Raw genomic sequence first — 18036 nt, 5'->3', positions numbered from 1 at the left:
CTCTGGTGTTTTGCTTTGCTGAACTAATTGCAATATGACTTGATGGAATTTTCAGGTAACTTATTATCCCTATAATGGGGAGGTAGATTCAGATTCAGATTTAGATTATTCAGATAGCGACGACTTGAAAGACTCGAATTTGCAAGATGTGAAGCGGTGGTTGGAGACTAGAGAGGAGATTAGTGCAACCTTTCCAAACTTGTGGAAAGTCGAATGGGCTTCAACATTTCACAATGATCTCAATAAAGAATATATGCTAGCTTTGCACATTGTTAAGAATGCCATTAAGCTTAAGGACTTCATCTTCACCCCCATAATTCCAAAGCCATATTCTAGTTATGAAGAATATTCTGATTATGAAGAAGCTATGGAAACTTGTATAGATCGCGCTGAACGATTAGCTTTGGTTCTCCCATCTCATGTGAATTTTGTGGTTATCAAAGAAGGCTAAGTGAACCTCTCAAATTTTAAATGTATTTCTTTTCTGGATATTGGATACATTTTGTATTTTTGACAATATTTATTTATTTTTTTTGGAAGGATTTGTGATAACTCTCTAATTTATCCTTATTTTATGCTTATTTAGTTTGCATTCTTATGCGGTTATTGTTCTTTTTTATTAGTATTATAGGATTTGATCACCTTGTGTAGGGTATATTGTGTTTTGCTCGTTTTTGTAGGATTGGTCACCTTTTCTCGAGCAAAGCAAGTTAGGAACGATGCGCCCCTAATCCTTCGGAGGTTTTAAAAAGGGAACAGAGCTAAACTGAGGATAGGAGATAGTCCCAAGCACTCATTTGAAGGCAAGGAGGCAAGAGGATCTTAACGTGAGCATGTTGGAAGATTTTGATGAGATCGATCCGTCAATCACTTTATATCGATCAGTCATCATCATACCTAGTGTATCCCGCCCATAGAATACTATTGTCAGGGTCTAGGGAGGGAAGACGGCGGTAACTCATACCTATAAAGGAGAGCGCGGTCAAAGAATCCCCTGACTCGAGAAAGAATAAGATAATATTTTGCAACTGATGGGATGGAGTGCGGCTGAAGCGAATTCCGCAAGTTGAATTTTATCACACACAAGCGTGACCCTTAGACATAAGATAAATATGAATAGAATGCATATGGATATAATAAGATAAAGTAGGGCGAACAATTAAAAATTAAAAAGAAAACAATAATAATAATAGTAATAGCATCAACTAGAAGCTAGAGGACAAGAACATCGACAAGTAAGTGAAGGGAGAATCAGTAGTCTAAACATGGATAAGGCACCTCCACCTACCCCTATCCCTGGTCAGATCTTCAGAGAGGTTTAATTCATACAAGTCAACTTTTATTTGCTCATTTAAGTTTTCTTAGGTCTTCCTCGACTCCTCTTACTATCTACTATGATGCTCTCTATCCTCCTCACTGGGGCGTCGAAAGTCTTCCTGTAATTTTAAAATAAATATATAAATCTATAGCTTTTAAAACATTTGAAGGGTGTTGTCATTGGTCATGTAAAGAGTGATTACCCCCTTTTCCGATTCTCTTTACCCTTTCCCTCTTCTCTTTACCATTTTACTTCCAACCTACTTTGCTTTTGGCTCTAATAATGTGATGTTGGTGGCTCGAGTGGTGTGAAATCGATGCGAACGATGGTGAGATGTGATAAAACTGAGCCAAAGATTTAGAACATAAGGAAAAGAATCTTATTGATTTTCCAATATCAAAAATACAAGAAAAAAACTATGTATATATAGCTTTTTATACAAGAAGAACTACTTGTAACAAGCTAGCAGCTAGTTATGACTAACTTTACACTGACATATAAAAACATCACGTGATGTGATGTGGTACAATAAAGGAAACAAAATAAGAATCCTTTAATCATCAGAGCAACTACACAACTGCTGCATACGCTAATTTGAGCATTGCTGCACCAACTTGTTGCTGCACACAGCTGCTGGACATAGGAGAACACCTGCACACCTGCAACACCTGCACACCATCTGCAAACCTAAACACAGCTGCACAGAACAAATTCCAACACCATTGGTAGGGCTAAAACTGGAGTGCTTGTCAACCATTTCTTCAATTCCAAGAATGTTGCCTCACATTCAGAAGTCCACTCGAATTTCTTGTATTTACACACCAGTTGTGTGATTGGTCGGGTTATACTGGCGAAGTTTTCTACGAACTTTCTGTAATAACTCGCTAGACCCATGAAACTTCGAACTTCATGTACATTTTTAGGTGCAGGCCAATCTATGATAGCTTTACCTTTTCTGGATCAACAGAAATTCCTTCTTTCGAGACTACATGACCCAAGAATGAGACCTGATCAAGCCAAAACTCACATTTTCTAAACTTCGCATACAATTTTTCTCTTCTAAGTAAGTTCAGTACTATCCTTAAGTGCTCTTCATGCTCCTTTTTGCTTCTCGAGTAGATAAGGATATCGTCTATAAAGATAACCACAAACTTATCGAGGTACTCCTTGTAACATCTCTGCATAAGGTCCATAAACGCCGCAGGTGCATTTGTTAACCAAAATGGCATAACGACAAACTCATTGATTAAGCTATTCTCAATTAATGATACCATGACCTAAGATCGATCTTGGAAAAGACCTTTGCACCTCTCAATTGATCAAAAAGATCATCAATGCGCGGTAAAGAATATCGGTTTTTTACTGTTACCTTATTCAATTCTCGGTAATCAATGCACAGTCTCATCGAACCATCTTTCTTCTTGACGAACAATACTGGGGCACCCCATGGAGACACACTGGGTCTTATGTACCCTTTCTCCAAAAGCTCATCTAATTGTTTCTTTAGCTCGGCCATTTTCGCAGGAGCCATGCGATAAGGTACCTTAGAGATTGGCGTGACTCCAGACATCAGATTGATGTGAAAGTCGACCACTCTCTTAGGTGGTAAGCCACATAAATCCTCAGGAAAAACGCCAGTGTACTCTACAACAACAGGCATACTCTTTAAGTCTTGCTTTTCTCCTTCACCCTCTCCTAAAATATAACATAAATACCCAAATTCCTCTGAATAACCCTCTTTTGAACTGTTGCAAAGTGAGAACAACCTCTGACTTGGTTTAAGCTCTCTACCATTGAAAATTAAACAACTTTCATCCACAGACTTCAAACTTACTGTTCTTCTTCGACAATCAACCTTAGCACTATAGGCTTTCAACCAATCCATACCCAAAATGACATCATATTCACACAACTCAAACTCTACTAGATCCGCGATTAAAATTTGGGGAGAAATCTCAATAGGGCAGTTTTTATAGAGTTTATTACAAGAAAATTGGGATCTATCAGAGATCCCGACTTTTAAATTTATGCTTACAAAACTAAGAGGAAATTTTACTTTTTGAAGAAATTTATGTGAAATAAAAGAATAATCGGCACCTGTATCGAATAAAACATAAGCTAATTGATTGCAAACTTTAAGGACACCAGAAATGAAAATTATTGGGGGCTAAATGTTTTTGCTTAATTTACTTGCATTTTCCTGGGTTTTAATTTAATTTTTGTGGGTTTCTTAGCAGGGTTAATTATTCCTGGATGAATTTAATTGACTTTTTCTGTACATATACATCTATGAGATATAATTTTTGTATTAATTTCGTGAATTATAGTTGAGAATAAATATTATTATTAATTTTTGCTAAAAAAACGAATAAAATAAGAAAATTCATAATTTGGGTTAAAAATATATAATTTTGGAAAAATAATTTGTTTTACTGTTACTGCACATTTATTTTTCATTTAAATAACTTTTGTGAAATTTTTTGATATTTAAATTTTAAAGAAATAATTTAATAATCTAAATTGTTATAATAGGCGAAAAAAAAGAAAAGTGAAACAAAATAATTAAAATTATTTTTTTTGGGTGAATAAAAATATACAGCAACTTATTTTTGATATTTTTTGATATTTATTTAGAATGGAACTATTTATTTTATCATTTATAATAAATAGACATTTAAAAAATTGATTATTAAGAAATTAATCAAGCTAATTGAAAATTAATCTATAAATAAATACTAAAGACCCATCTAATTTTTGATTTAGTCTAATAATAAATGATTATTTTTATTTAAACTTTTATAAATTTATTTCTATTATATGTTATTATAATGTTGCATTTATATGAAAACAGTAAAATGATAATAAAAAAGGCTTCATAGTAAGAAAATGCCGAACCATGCTTCCGACATGTAAAAAAACGTGGGACGTGTTTTCCGGCACGTAAAATACGGCGAACACAGTAAGGTTATTTAACCTGACTTGTGGCTCGAGCAACATTGTACTGGAGGAGTGACGACTCTCACTAAGTTATGGGGTTTTGGTTTACCTTACCCTAACAAACCCTTACATATATCAAACAATGATCATATGTGTTGCATTCATTAAATAAGTAACCGGATTCCATGCCCTAACACTCAAGCAGAAGTGTTAGTAAATCACGCCCTGGTACTCAAGCAGAAGGACCAGAAGTTATATTTATAAAATTAACAAACAAATAAATAATAAAGTGAATCCTCTGTACTGCATAAATCCTTTAACATATTACTTATTGAAATGCATATATTTGTATACTTGTATTATGCATACTCGGCTTGTTAGCTGACCGATTCCCATCGGCTGTTTCCTTATAATGGGAGTAGATGTTGTAGATGACTTTACATGAGGTTATTAAGAATCTGTTGTATTGTCTATGTGATATTAGGATATAGTATGTATGTAATTTATATAATGGGTATATAATAACGATAATTATGTATTAAAGCAAGATGTAATATATGAAATTATATTTTAATGATTTGAGTTTTAATTATTTTTTTGAAATACTGCTTTGTTTTAATTTTTTTTCGCAATAATCACGGCTAGATAGACTTCCGCTTTAGCATTACTTACTATTATCAATAACGTAAAGTGTAACACCGCCAATTTAGAAGCTTAAAAAATAAAAATTAGTTTTAAAAAATAAAATGCGAAAATAAAATCAGAGATAAAGGTAATACTGTCACACACACAACTAAAATCTTAAGTGCTAATGCTAACATAAATCCCAAATTATAGCACGATCAACAAAGTACAACACAACTAGGATTTACTTACTTCTCAAACTCAATAGGAGTAGTGACCCTGCATGAGGTTAGCTTCTAAAATTAAGCAGGAGTACTCCTCAATGCAAAAGGGTAATAATATAAACACCTCCGTGAAAACAGGGAATGAGGCTAAAATTACATATAGAATTCAAAAGGTAACCTGCATGCAGACAAGTTTGCTGTCATCCAGCGCTTGGATACTTGTATAACCCTTCTCAAGAGCTTTCTTTAACCTTGAAATAACAGCATGATATTCAGCAGCATTACAGGTAGCAACTCCCAACCCTTGACGATTTCTACATATCTGTATGGATTCTCAAGTTGTAGTTTGAACTACCAAACAACCAAACAACCAAGGCTCCTTCAGAATTTCGAAGCACAACTCACATATTCCTTTTGTAGCTCCATCAAAATGAAGAATACAGGAACGCTGCACATGACTAAGGAGTATTTGATCAGAAAATTTTACTGCTGACTGCAGTATCTTACTATCAAAGCAACATCACATATTCCTTCCACTGCCACATTCAATCATCATAGACTAAAAAGGTGTAAATCTTCTTTGGAAACAAAATTACATAGAACAAGGACTGAAGGAGATGAGAAAACGCAAACATATCTCATAATCTGCACAAACTTAACCTTACTCACACTATCGGAAGGCACATGGTTTAACTTTCGCTACTTGATCAATGGGTCAAAAGCATCTGATTGCTTGTGATTCAATAGCCGCCTGCACAAGAGCTAGTGTGTAATGAGAAAAAGCTAATGCCTATGTCTTATAATGACAGTTTCAAGAGTACATACTTTTTTTCAATTCAGAAAGATTAATATAAGTACTCATTTTTCTATAAAATTGCCATATTTTTAGGGAAGTCAATCAACCAAGATATTCATTGCAACAGAAATAAGCTTGCATAATTCTCAATCTGATTCTCTTTCTTAATTCACATTTTTGCCAAAAACTGCTCGTAATTAGCTTGTCTTAATTCACAATTCACAATTCACAACGAGATTAGTGAATTAGGTAACTAGAAAACTGCAACAACTTCTTTTTCCCAATCTCTTCCAAAGCTGAATTGAAAAACAGCAAAAGTGGTTGGTTAGACACTAAACGTCCTAATTCATATAAACCCCGACAATACTTCATAATATTCATTGTGACGCCATACAACGGAGCTGTGATGGATTTGTGGTTAGTGATTTCATTCTTGTAAAATTTAGTACATAATTTATTTGTTTTTTCATTTATATGAATTGTTTTATATATTTTTCTTGTCATTAATTTGCTTTAATAATTAATATTAGAATAATTATTTAATTATCATATATAAGTGTTAAAAATGAATATTAGTCAAGAAAGAAGTTTGATGCACAACAGACGATGAAAAGTTTAGCTTAAGATTTATGAGAGGGTTAGAAGAGTTTTTGGATTTTGCTTGTAGAAATAGCTTGTCTTTTGAAATTAGATGTACTTGAAATTACATAAGCACATCATTTTTACATAATTAAAAAAAAGATTTCATTTAAAATACTATGTTTTTTTCTTCAAAAATGTAATTTATCACGGAATTTCCTACTATCGGATAAGATCCGATTGTTCGAATAACGTTGGCTTTGATATCAAGTGTAACGGACTGTTCTTTTCTAAATATAGGTTATATAATATAATAGTAAGTAATGTTAAAGCGAAAGTCTATCGAATCGTGATTATTGGGAAAAAGAAATAAAACAAAATAGTGTTTTTCAAAAATCAAATAAAACTCAAATCATTAAAATATAATTTTACATATTACATCTTGCTTTAATACATAATTATCGTTATTTCATACCCATTATATAAATTTCATACATACTATATCCTAATATCACATAGACAACACAATAGCTTCTTAATAACCTCATGTGAAGTCACCTGCAGCATGTACTCCCATTATAAGGGAACAGCCGATGGGAATCGATCAGCTAATAAGCCGAGTATAAAAACTTTCCACCATAATATAAGTATACAAATATGTGCATTTCAATAAGTAATATGTAAAAGGATTTATGCAATATATGTAACACCCTATAATTTCCGACCCCTTAACGAAACCAAAACCGTAAAGGACGAGAGGAAATTCGGGTGGTACAAAAAAAAAGAAAAACGAAGAGAATTTAGATAAACGTTAAATATTAACTTTAAAAAGGTGAGAGGAAATTTCGGCAGCATCTGCCTTAAAACTTTCCGCCTTTGTAGAAAAACAAAAGTTATTTAGAAGCTAATAAAGTAAAGGCACCAACGGCCTATCAAAACTATGTCATGGCGGAATGATTCGTCGCCGGCTTCTCAAATCAACATGCCAAGCGTGGATCGTGGTTCCAGTGTCGACGTTTGCGTTTTAAAAAGACTTAACTCCTTAAAACCATACAGAGTTATAAACTACGCAGCGGAAATACAAATATACGAGGGAGGACACAAGGCCTCATAACAAAACATATACAACCAAAATTTACAAAAGATAACAAGAGCTACAAAATCGAAAGATAACAGTATGACACAGGTTATGCTTCGCCCTCATCACTCTCCTCAAATGCAATGCAATGCAAAAGAAGCTCCAGTACTTGCTACGCCTGTCTATGATTCTCCTGCTGCTCAACATTAGACCAAAGGCCAATGTGTCATAGCAGGACAATCATAGAAAGTCATCAAAAATCAAACATAAACACAAACACGTACACGTCAGTAACTAGCATCAAATATTTAAAAGTAATCGCTACGTTTGTTTTTTTAAAAAAATATCGTTGTGATGGGTAACAACGAAGTTAAATATCTTTTTCGATCTACGTGGAAATAGGCAAATAAGTAGTTGTTTCGACCAGATTTTCGAAAGAATTTTCCCATAAGGATAATCGTGACTTCCGTTTTTTGAAAAAATATCGTTATGATGGGTAAAAACAACGTTACATATCTTTTACGATGTACATATCGAAAAATAGGCAAATAAGTACTTGTTTCGACCGGATTTCCAAAGCAGTTATTCTAAAAGGGTAATCGCGACGTCCATTTTTTGAAAAATATCGTTTTGATAGGTAAAAACAACATTAAATTGCTAAGACATAAGGGTACTACTTGTAATTAGGAAAGTCAAAGGTCGTTATAGATGGTCAACAAAAGTCAAAGGTGATTAGTAATTGTCAACGGTCATTTGAATTGGTCAACGGTCACTTGGTCAGAATGGTATAGACTTGGATACTGTTAAGGCAGTAATTTGCAAAAAACAAACTTTAATGTTAGTTTCCATGATAAGTGGGTAGATTTTTTCTCTAGCAGTGAGTGGTTGATCCCAATTTGTTGTATGGAATGATATTATGTGATTAATTCTATTAAATTGAGTCTATGATTAAATCTACGTTTAATGAACCTTAATTTAAATATCTTTATGAACCTTTTCTAAAAAAAAGAAAGTTTAAGATTAGGTTTAATTTTGAAATCATGTATATTTAGGTTAAATTCGTACTAGTTTATTTAATTAATAGATTTTAGTATCTCAGTCAGTTGATAGTAAGATTAGATATAATTCCAATCAAATATTCTTGTTTTGTGCCCCATTATTATAAAATTAGGCAAATTAATTGAACCGTACACTTAAAAGTTAAAATAAATTTCACATTAATTAACCTTGAATTAGGCAAAAACAAAGCATAGAGAAAAATCCATTGTACCGAAAAATCCAAAGATTTGTTTCTTTGAATAAAATTTTGTGTATGAGTTTTTATTGATGTAAAACAAATTAATGAAAATTAGAGAAAATCACAATCACAAAACCTTGAAAAAACCCCAAAAAATTAATAGTTTACCTTGAATATACGAATAGATACATTTATATTAATAATCCAACCTTTTGCTCATCCGATTTGAATAATCTCAATTTTAAATTATTTTCAATAATTCAATATTTGTCTTAATTGGCTAGCAGTATCATAACATTTATTAAAAAAACTGTAAAATATCAAATGTCACAATTCTAAAACCCCTACCAAGTGTATTTTTTATTGGAAAATTAAGATTGACTGATTGACTTGGTTGACCTGTCTAATGCAGTTTTTATTACTATTGATCTTTGGCATTTAATTATAAAATTAAACACAGTTTTATTTAGATCCAAACAGTTTAATATATTTTGTCAATATTTAAATTATGTTTGATAATAATTCTATTTATTATTGAATGTAAGTTAATTACCTTAATCAAGAATATTATATTTGATATTAAAATATGTGAATTTCCTTAATTATATATTCTAATATGTAAATATATTGATACAAAAACTTGAAAACGAAATAAAGTAAGAATCATTTACATTAACATCTTTTGATGAAATTACTTACACAAAAACTTAGAAACAATATAAAGTGAGAATCTTTTTTATGATATTTAGGAATTTGAATAAGAATTTGGGGCACACCATATTTATTTGGACAAATTAAATTTGGTTGACATATCTAATGCAGTAATTATTACTATTGAAATTTGTCATTTTATTATAAAATTAACTACAATTTTATTAAGAAACAGACAATTTAATATATTTTGTCTATATTTAAATTATGTTAGATAATAACTCTATTTATTATTGAATGTTAATCAATTACCTATAATCAAGAATATCATGTATCATAACAAACATGTGAATTTTCTAAATCATACTCCCTCCGTTCTTTTTTGATCTTCCACTTTGGGTTTTTCACACATATTAAGGAAGATAAAATCTTTGGGTTGTAGTGAGTATTATTTTAATTAAATAGTAGTGTGAAGTAATGATTGTATTGGAAGTATAAGGCTGTAGTGGGTATTATTTTAATAAATAGTAGTGTGAAGTAATGATTATATTGAAAGTATGAGAGAGAAACTAAATATAAATAAAAGAAAAGAGGGGGGTTTAAGGGGTAAAAGTGAGATAAAAACTTTCTAAAAATAGAAAATATTCTAAAGTAAAATAACTTTTGAAACTACCCGTTATAGTAATGTGGAAGATCGAAAAAGAACGGAGGGAGTATATTCTAATATATGAATATATTGACATAAAAACTTAAAAACAAAATAAAGTAAGAATCATTTACATGACATACATAAATTTTAAGTTAGAAATTAGGCAAAAAAAATAATAATAGCATCTTTTAATGAAATTACTTACGCAGAAACTTAAAAAGGACATAAAGTAAGAATCTTTTACATAATATTAATAAATTTATATAATAAATTTCGGTATAACATATCTATAACATCTTTTTTTTGGAGAATTAAGATTGACTAATTGAAATTGATTGACCTCTCTAATACAATAATTAATATTATTAATATTTGCCATTTAATTATGGAATTAATTACCATTTTATTATGAAACAAACATTTTAATATATTTTGTCAATATTTAAATTATGTTTGATAATAACTCTATTTATTATTAAATGTAAATCAAGAATATTATATTTCATATCAAACTGTGAGAATTTCCTTAATCATATATTTTAATATATAAATATATTGACACTGAAATTTTAAAACGAAATAAAGTAAGAATCATTTATATAACATACATAAAATTTAAATTAGAAGTTAGGAAAAAACATAATAATAGCGTCTTTTAATGAAATTACTCACATAGAAATTTGGTCACGAAATTAAGTAAGAATCTTTTTATGATATTCAGAAATTTATATACGAAATTAGAGAACAAAATATTTATAATATCTTTTAATTTGATTTGATATATGATTCAACCCATTAAGCTAGCAAAGGTTTATTGTTTTACGATCATCCCATTTGTATGTTAAAATACATTATATATATATATTATATACCCATCATTTGCTAACCTATAATACATATTCGTTTTCTACAGTTATTAAACTCTCTTATCACTCGGTTCATCTTTTAGCAATAATTAATTCAATTAATAATTGTTAAAAATTTATTATAGTGATAACAATATTTGAACGAAAATATTTAATAAGATAAAGATAATATGTGATTGAATCATAAACTGAAACTAAAATTTGCAATATTAATATTAATATTTATATAATTTGAACCTAAGACCTTTTGTATTGAAACATGTATGAGGATTAGGGATGGCAACGGATCGAATTTGGATTGGATCCGGGTGGACCCGGATCCAGATCCGTTTTCAAGAACAGGATCCAGATCCGAACCCGGATTCGTGGGTCCAGTTTTGCAAGACCCAGATCTTCGCATGTACATATCATAAAAGAATCAAACCACATCTAAAAAAAAGAGTTATCCAAAAATATGAAGTAGTCGAATACGTCCAGGTGTTCGTATTAGGATAAGGTCACTACAATAGTCCTATACTACAAACAAAACAAACATAACCAATCTTACCACATCAATCTCAAGAAGTCATATAAACCCTTATTACCACCAATGTCAAGCCCTTTATTTTCCAGAACTCATCCAAAAAGCACTCATGGGTCAAAACCATTAAAACACACTAATACTTTTTCTGATCAACAAACAAAAACATAGAAATAAAATCACAAGTAAAATCCAAAATGATAAAAATCAAAAATTACCATTGAACTCAATAATTCAACATAAATCAACCACTCAACATAAATAAAAAATTACCATTTAACTCAACATAAATCAACCACTAAACTCAAATAAATAAAAAACTACTCAACAATTCAACACAAATCAAAAGTATTGTAAAAAAAAAAATCAAATTTAGGATTTATTACCCTCAAATCCGCCTGTGAGGAGAGGGGAGGAGTATACGGTGGCTGTCGGCAGGGAGTGAGGTCGCCTGTGGGCTGTGGGCGATGTCGCTGTCGAGTACTCGAGTGTCGACTGTCGAGTGATAATTTTTTAGGACCCTGATCCGTGAAAACGGATATGAATCTACGGATCCGGGTCGGGTCCAACACCCATTGCCATCCCTATTGGGGATAGTAATGACCAACTAAGCTACAAACTATTTAAGGAACTCTTATCTCTTGATATTTTTATTCACCTTTTCAAGGTATGATTTTATAAAAAATATTTAAACATCACTTATTAATCATTGCTTATTGATTGTTTCAGTGTTTTTTTTTTTGAAAAAAAAAAACCTCTATTTTAAATGAAGATTTGAAGCATGTTCTTGATCATTTATTTGAATTTTTTTATTTAGAGGAGAATTAAATTATGAAAAAGTGGGATGTTTTTACATAATTGCAATTTGATATGTAGAGATACTTTAATTCATTATTGTTGGTGATATTTTAAATTATTTAATATGTAGAGTTTAAACTTCATAGTGGCACTTATGAAAAAATAAGAAAATTCGATGAGATAGATTATTATATTAAATATTATTTGTTAGGGTTGAATTGTATACATTAAGTTTTAACATATATATTTATGATTTTTTTGTGTTTTTACTTGAGTAAATTGAGTAATTGAGTGGCATTTATTTATAGTTAAATTGAGTAAATTAGAGAATATAATATGCTGTATAATAAATTGGTGCTAATTTTGAAAATTATGGGAGTAATTTTAGGCATACAACTCTCAAAATTGAGTATTTCAAATGCATAATATCTTTGGTTTTATTTTTTAAATATCATATGTTTACATATATTGATGTTAAAAAAATCGTGCATTGCATGGATTTTCGAACTACTAATGAATTATTAGTTAAATTTATCAACAATTATCGATTATCGACGATAGCAGAGTTGGGAGAAAGCTTCGGACTAAAATCTGACAGTTGCGTGTTCGATCAATGTTTTCTTTTATAAAGTAATTCGCTTTACTATTTTGAATTCGATAAAATATTTTGTAATTATTTTTTATTAGTTTATAGAGTTTTTTAGTATTTTTTTATTTGATTGTTTTTGTCATATTGGTGTTTTCACTGAGTTTGAGTCCTAGATCTACTACTGATGGTATGTTATGGGCAAATGTATGGCAAATTATACATTATACTAACAAGCTTAGAAAATTCCAAGTGTCGTCACAATTAATGAGAGTTTGTCAAATGAAACTCAATTATTGACTAAAGAAAAATCACCTAACATTTAATCTTGAGTAATATCTCTACCTTTAAAATATCTTTGTCTAGCATTTATTTATAGTTAAATTGAGTAAGTTAGAGAATATAATATAATGCATAATATATTGGTGCTAATTTTCAAAAATATGGGGTAATTTTATGCATAAAACTATCAAAATTGAGTATTTCTATTGCGTAATATCTCTGACTTTATTATTTAATATTACATATTTATATATATTGATGTTAAAAAACTTGCACAGGTTTTCACTCTAATATTGAATGATTAGTTAAATTTATCAATAATTATTAATTAGTGAAGATAGCTCAGTTGGGAGAGCGTCAGACAAAAGATTTGAAGGTCGCGTGTTCAATCTACCCTTATCGCATTTTTTTTAATTTTTTAAAATTACATTTATTAAAATATCTATCACTTTATTAGATTAACTAATGAGAAGATTGAATACGAGTCGATCATACTTCTATGTTAATTATTGGTTCAGGTTTATAGCAGTTCAATATAAATTTCGTTCGGGTTAAATTGGTTTTAGCCTGATTGAGTTCGATTTGGAGCATGATTCGGGTCGGATATGACTCGGGTCGCTCATTATTAGATTCGGGTAATCTCGATTAGCAGTTATGTGTCGGTTACAAAAATCGGTCACGAATTCAGGTCGGGTAATTCCGGTTAGTTTCAATTTGTATAATTGCGTAATTTAATAAAAAATGTGATTGTTTCAAATATTTAGGGTTATAATTTATAGAAGTACATACATAACCTCTTGACATATTCTTGAAAGCTAAGAAATAAAACTTTATAACTTTATGATAGATAATGCTATTTTCGATTAATCCTTGCACATAATATTATCACTACTAGATAAAAGACTTGTTGCAACGGTTAAGGACCGTTGCTGTAGGGCTAAAAAGCGTTGCTAAAACCTTTTTGCGACGGTTACAAACCGTCGTATTTGCTGCCATTGCCAAAAGTCTTTTGCAACGGCTTCTTGCATCTTTTGCAACGGTAGCAGTTGACTGTTGCCAAAGATACAATCTTTTGGCAACAGTTTCTCTTGGTCGCACAATACCGTTGCAAAAAGTCTTTAATGAAAAAGCTAAGCAAATGATAATTTTAATAATTGATAGCATAAGATGTAATTAGAAATTTGATTACAAATATTATAGTTAAGAAATTTACACGATTAACTTGTTATATCAAAAACTAAGGATCAATTCTTCCATAACCTAGTGCAACCAAATATTCACCTATACATCATTACGTCTAAAAAGTATCGAACAAACAAGTTCACAAAATGTTTCCAAAAGCGACACAAAATTCTAAATATGTTCTTTTACGGCTCAATTTCATCATCATTTTTTATGGTTTGGCAAAACAATTTCTTTTCATCATCATTCATCCAAAACATAAATGTCGGAAACTCTTCACTTCCATCTTCTAATCCCGACGAAACTCAAGCTCCGGCACCCATCGAAGGTCTTTCCAGAACGATGATCATCAACATACTCGAACTCATCGATGTAACCTGAAATATAAAAAAAATAGTAGTTAGCAACATAACCATCACCATGAGCTTGTCCATTTAAGCAGGCACTCAAGAGTAGATCAAACAAGTTTGGCAAAGACCCATACCATGCTTTTGCATGAAAAGTAGAAACTTGATGATGACTTTGGATGAGGGCCTAATCAGAACTTGGCGCTTCCCTCGCTTCTCAGCATTGTACATTGTCTTGAGAGCATCATTCAGCACACTAATCCTAACCATTGTTACTCACTTGGGCTGCATACCATGAGACAAAATTTTAGCAATACAATAGGACTGTTCATTGGAATTGAATGGCTAGAAAAAACAGGACTTCAGGTGAGAAGAACACCGGAAATTTTCACATCAACATTACAAATTAAAATTTAGTTGAGGGTTAGAAAGATGTTATTTGAGCGATTCTGTAATGTTGACTGTGAAACCCACAACTTCTGTGATTTAAAAGTAGAGTTCATATAATTCGTTGGTCACATAATCATGTATACTAAATTTTCACTATTTTTTAGGGGGGGTTTGTAGCCAGCCTTCACCCACTGATAGCTATGCCCCTAAATGAACATTCACATGCATTCCCAAAATCATTGTAATTCAACCAACAAACTCAAGAGATAAATGTCATTCCCAGACAGTTGTACACGTCCTTTAACTAATCAAAAATTAATCTAAGTACACATAATCTATGTTGCAAGAAAAAGTCAAAAATATCATTACACAAGAACAAAGACAACTCAAACGATGAAAACAAACTTGACAAATTAGTAAAGAATCTGAGAATAATGACCTAAAGAAGCAAACAACATTAACCATATAGAGAAACTAGCTTAACCAATAAATGTTCTTACAATGAACAAAAACTTTACCTAAAAAAGGGGGAAAACTATCAAAAAGCTTTCCCATTTTCCTCTTTCAAAGCTAATCAAACTAAAATAATCAACTTCAAACATAACATTGTTTTAACAAGTATTCCTCAAGAATTCATAAATTTATCCAATTTCAGTCAAACGGAAAAATACCCACATAGCCAAACCTAATAAATTACTCAATTCAAACTTGATTAACTAGTACAAAAGATTTACAATCAAACTAAAGTCCATTTACCCAAAGAAGCGCCCTTTATATTAAAAATAACAAAAGAACTAAAAGAAAATTAATCATTTTCAAATAAAATGAGAAGGGATATAAAGTAACAAACCTTATATGCAGGATACCACCACCAAATTGAGTACCACTTTCATTATTAAACTCAAATGAAGAAGCTCAACTGCACGGTTCAATCTAATTATTCAATGAACCATCAAGGTGAACTATCAAGTAACATTTAACAACTTGCAACCAATGAACCAAACAAATTATTCAATTAAACCCACAGTCAAGTACAACCAACTACCAAGCCAGCTAATTTCAGAGTTTGGAGACAAAAAAAAAGAGCTTACAAACCCACAACTCCATCAACATCAAGCAAGAACAATTACATCATGGAAAAGTTAAATTTTGCTCCAATTCCATGAGATAAGCCAAAAGAAAACGAAATTATCTTGCAAAATTCAGAAAAAAAAAAAGAAAAAAAAGTAACTGCTCATCACTAAGAACAAAATTCCTGGAAGAAAACGAAAAAACAAGAAACAATACAGTAAATTATCTTGCAAACAATCAAAAACAAGGTACAAAAAACCCAAAATCTGAAAAAAAAAAAAAAAAAAAAAAAAAAAAAAAAAAACAGATTGTGGTAGATTACAAAAAAAGAAGAAAAAAAAAAGAGAAAATACCTTGAGAAAGAAGACGAAGTGTACTGAAGTCTGAAGCAACTTGAAGAGGAAGAGGAAGCGTCGATTGCTGATTTGCTGGAGCCTGGATTGCGATTTGCGGATCGATTATCGAAGTCGAAGACGAAGCAACTTGTCAACTTGAATTGCAGTCAGTGGCTGGCGGACTGGACGAGGAACGGAGGAAGGAGCCGGAGGAACGAGGAACGGACTGGACTGGAGACGAAGGTCACGAAGATGTCGAAGAGGAAGAATTAAGGAAGATGTCGAAGACGGCAAGACGCGTAGCTTAGGGTTTGTTTTTGGGTTTTCTCTTTCTTCCGCCTCCAGCAGCACTCTTCTTTTGTATTTTTTTTTATTTTTTTTTATTTTTATTTTTTAAAAATCGCATTTTATTTTTTTGGATTGGAGGGTCCACATGCATAAGTTCTTGCAATGGGTGTAAGATAACCGTTGCCTTTTCTAATCTTTTGCAACGGTTTACTTGAACCCGTTGCCTTTTCTTATCTATTGTAACGGTTTTATTGTACCCGTTGCTAAAGCTGTTGCTATACCGTTGCCAAAGGATGTTGCCTATGCTCTTTTATCTAGTAGTGTATCTACGACTTTATAGAAATAAGCGTAATTTATGGAGACAGGATCACGATGGATAGAGCTTATGGCGACAACATATATGGCGACAGGAAGGTCTTGTCGGCGACAAGACCTGCATGTCTCTATCCTATCGCCGTATAAAGGTTTGCGACAGGATAGAGACAGACTCCTCCAGTCGCGATATTGTGTATTTTTTGTGTGAACTAAAGTGAATCCCAAAACTTTTTATTTTAAATTTTTATTTTCATAAATATATTTATCTGTCATTATATTAAAAGATCAGCATTAAACAAAATAGAAAGTAATTTATAATATAATTTAAAGAAGTATACGCTTTTGGCCGATCCTAAGCAAGTGCAAGTCGTGCCTACCCCCAAGGCCTTAAAATATTTTAGTTTTCAACTAGTGCTTAGGTACGAACTTGTCTATATATACAATAGTAGAGGGGCTCATTAATAATCTTTCGCCCCAAGCCTCTTAAAATGTAAGGTCAGCTCTGTATATGCTTATCAAATAATATCTTCATATACTCTACCAGCTTTACAATGCTTGTGACATTTGAGGTTTTTGTAAAATTTTCAAATGTGATTGGAGCCTTAAAATTTATAAAAAAAATCTTAATGAAACAATTTAAAATTATATATTAAAATTTTATATTTAGAGACGAAGCTTACAACGAATTCTATTTGCTGCAATTCTGACGAAAAAAGGAAGTATTTAACAGTATTTTGGAGCCTATGCATAAGACCAACCCTAATGATGGTTGTTTGACTACCAAAAACAAAAATTATGATATGGTTAAAAATAAATAGGGAAATTCTCTATAGTAGCAATGAAGTTTGGCAAAATATGAGTTGTAGTACTTTTTTTAGGAAAAATTATTTATAATAATCTAACTTTTTTATGAATTTTCGATAATAATCTCACCTATTGATTATTATGAATAATCCTAAATTT

The 18036-nt window shown here is 31.1% G+C and overlaps 2 protein-coding genes across 9 annotated transcripts in view; one reads left to right on the top strand and one right to left on the bottom strand.

Moving 5' to 3' along the window:
* Positions 1-570, top strand: part of LOC130825796 (putative F-box/FBD/LRR-repeat protein At1g78760) — a 5262-nt gene extending 4692 nt beyond the window's left edge. For all 7 annotated transcript variants that reach the window (XM_057691205.1, XM_057691204.1, XM_057691210.1 and 4 more), the window contains one exon: positions 56-570. In XM_057691205.1, coding sequence (XP_057547188.1) covers positions 56-451 — 396 coding nt within the window. In that variant the 3' untranslated portion in view covers positions 452-570. The remainder of the gene's footprint in view (positions 1-55) is intronic.
* Positions 571-14216: 13646 nt separating this feature from the next.
* Positions 14217-16816, bottom strand: LOC130825842 (40S ribosomal protein S15a-1-like). Of its 2 annotated transcripts, XR_009046969.1 has the most exons (4): positions 16489-16816; positions 15915-15983; positions 14812-14959; positions 14217-14704 (listed from the first exon to the last, which is right to left on the bottom strand). XR_009046969.1 is itself a non-coding variant. In XM_057691282.1 (3 exons), the coding sequence occupies exons 2-3, from the start codon at positions 14942-14944 to the stop codon at positions 14604-14606; spliced, it is 234 nt and encodes a 77-aa protein (XP_057547265.1). In that variant the 5' UTR covers positions 14945-14959; positions 16489-16810; the 3' UTR covers positions 14218-14603. The 2 variants fall into 2 exon arrangements, 1 of the variants encoding a protein (XP_057547265.1); XM_057691282.1 differs by lacking the exon at positions 15915-15983 and having other exon boundaries at positions 14218-14704; positions 16489-16810.
* Positions 16817-18036: the final 1220 nt, after the last annotated feature.

This window comes from Amaranthus tricolor, chromosome 10 (assembly GCF_026212465.1).
Source record: "Amaranthus tricolor cultivar Red isolate AtriRed21 chromosome 10, ASM2621246v1, whole genome shotgun sequence".
Taxonomy (NCBI): domain Eukaryota; kingdom Viridiplantae; phylum Streptophyta; class Magnoliopsida; order Caryophyllales; family Amaranthaceae; genus Amaranthus; species Amaranthus tricolor.
The sequence above is the reverse complement of the archived record's forward strand: the minus strand, read 5'-3'. Positions and strand labels throughout refer to the sequence as shown.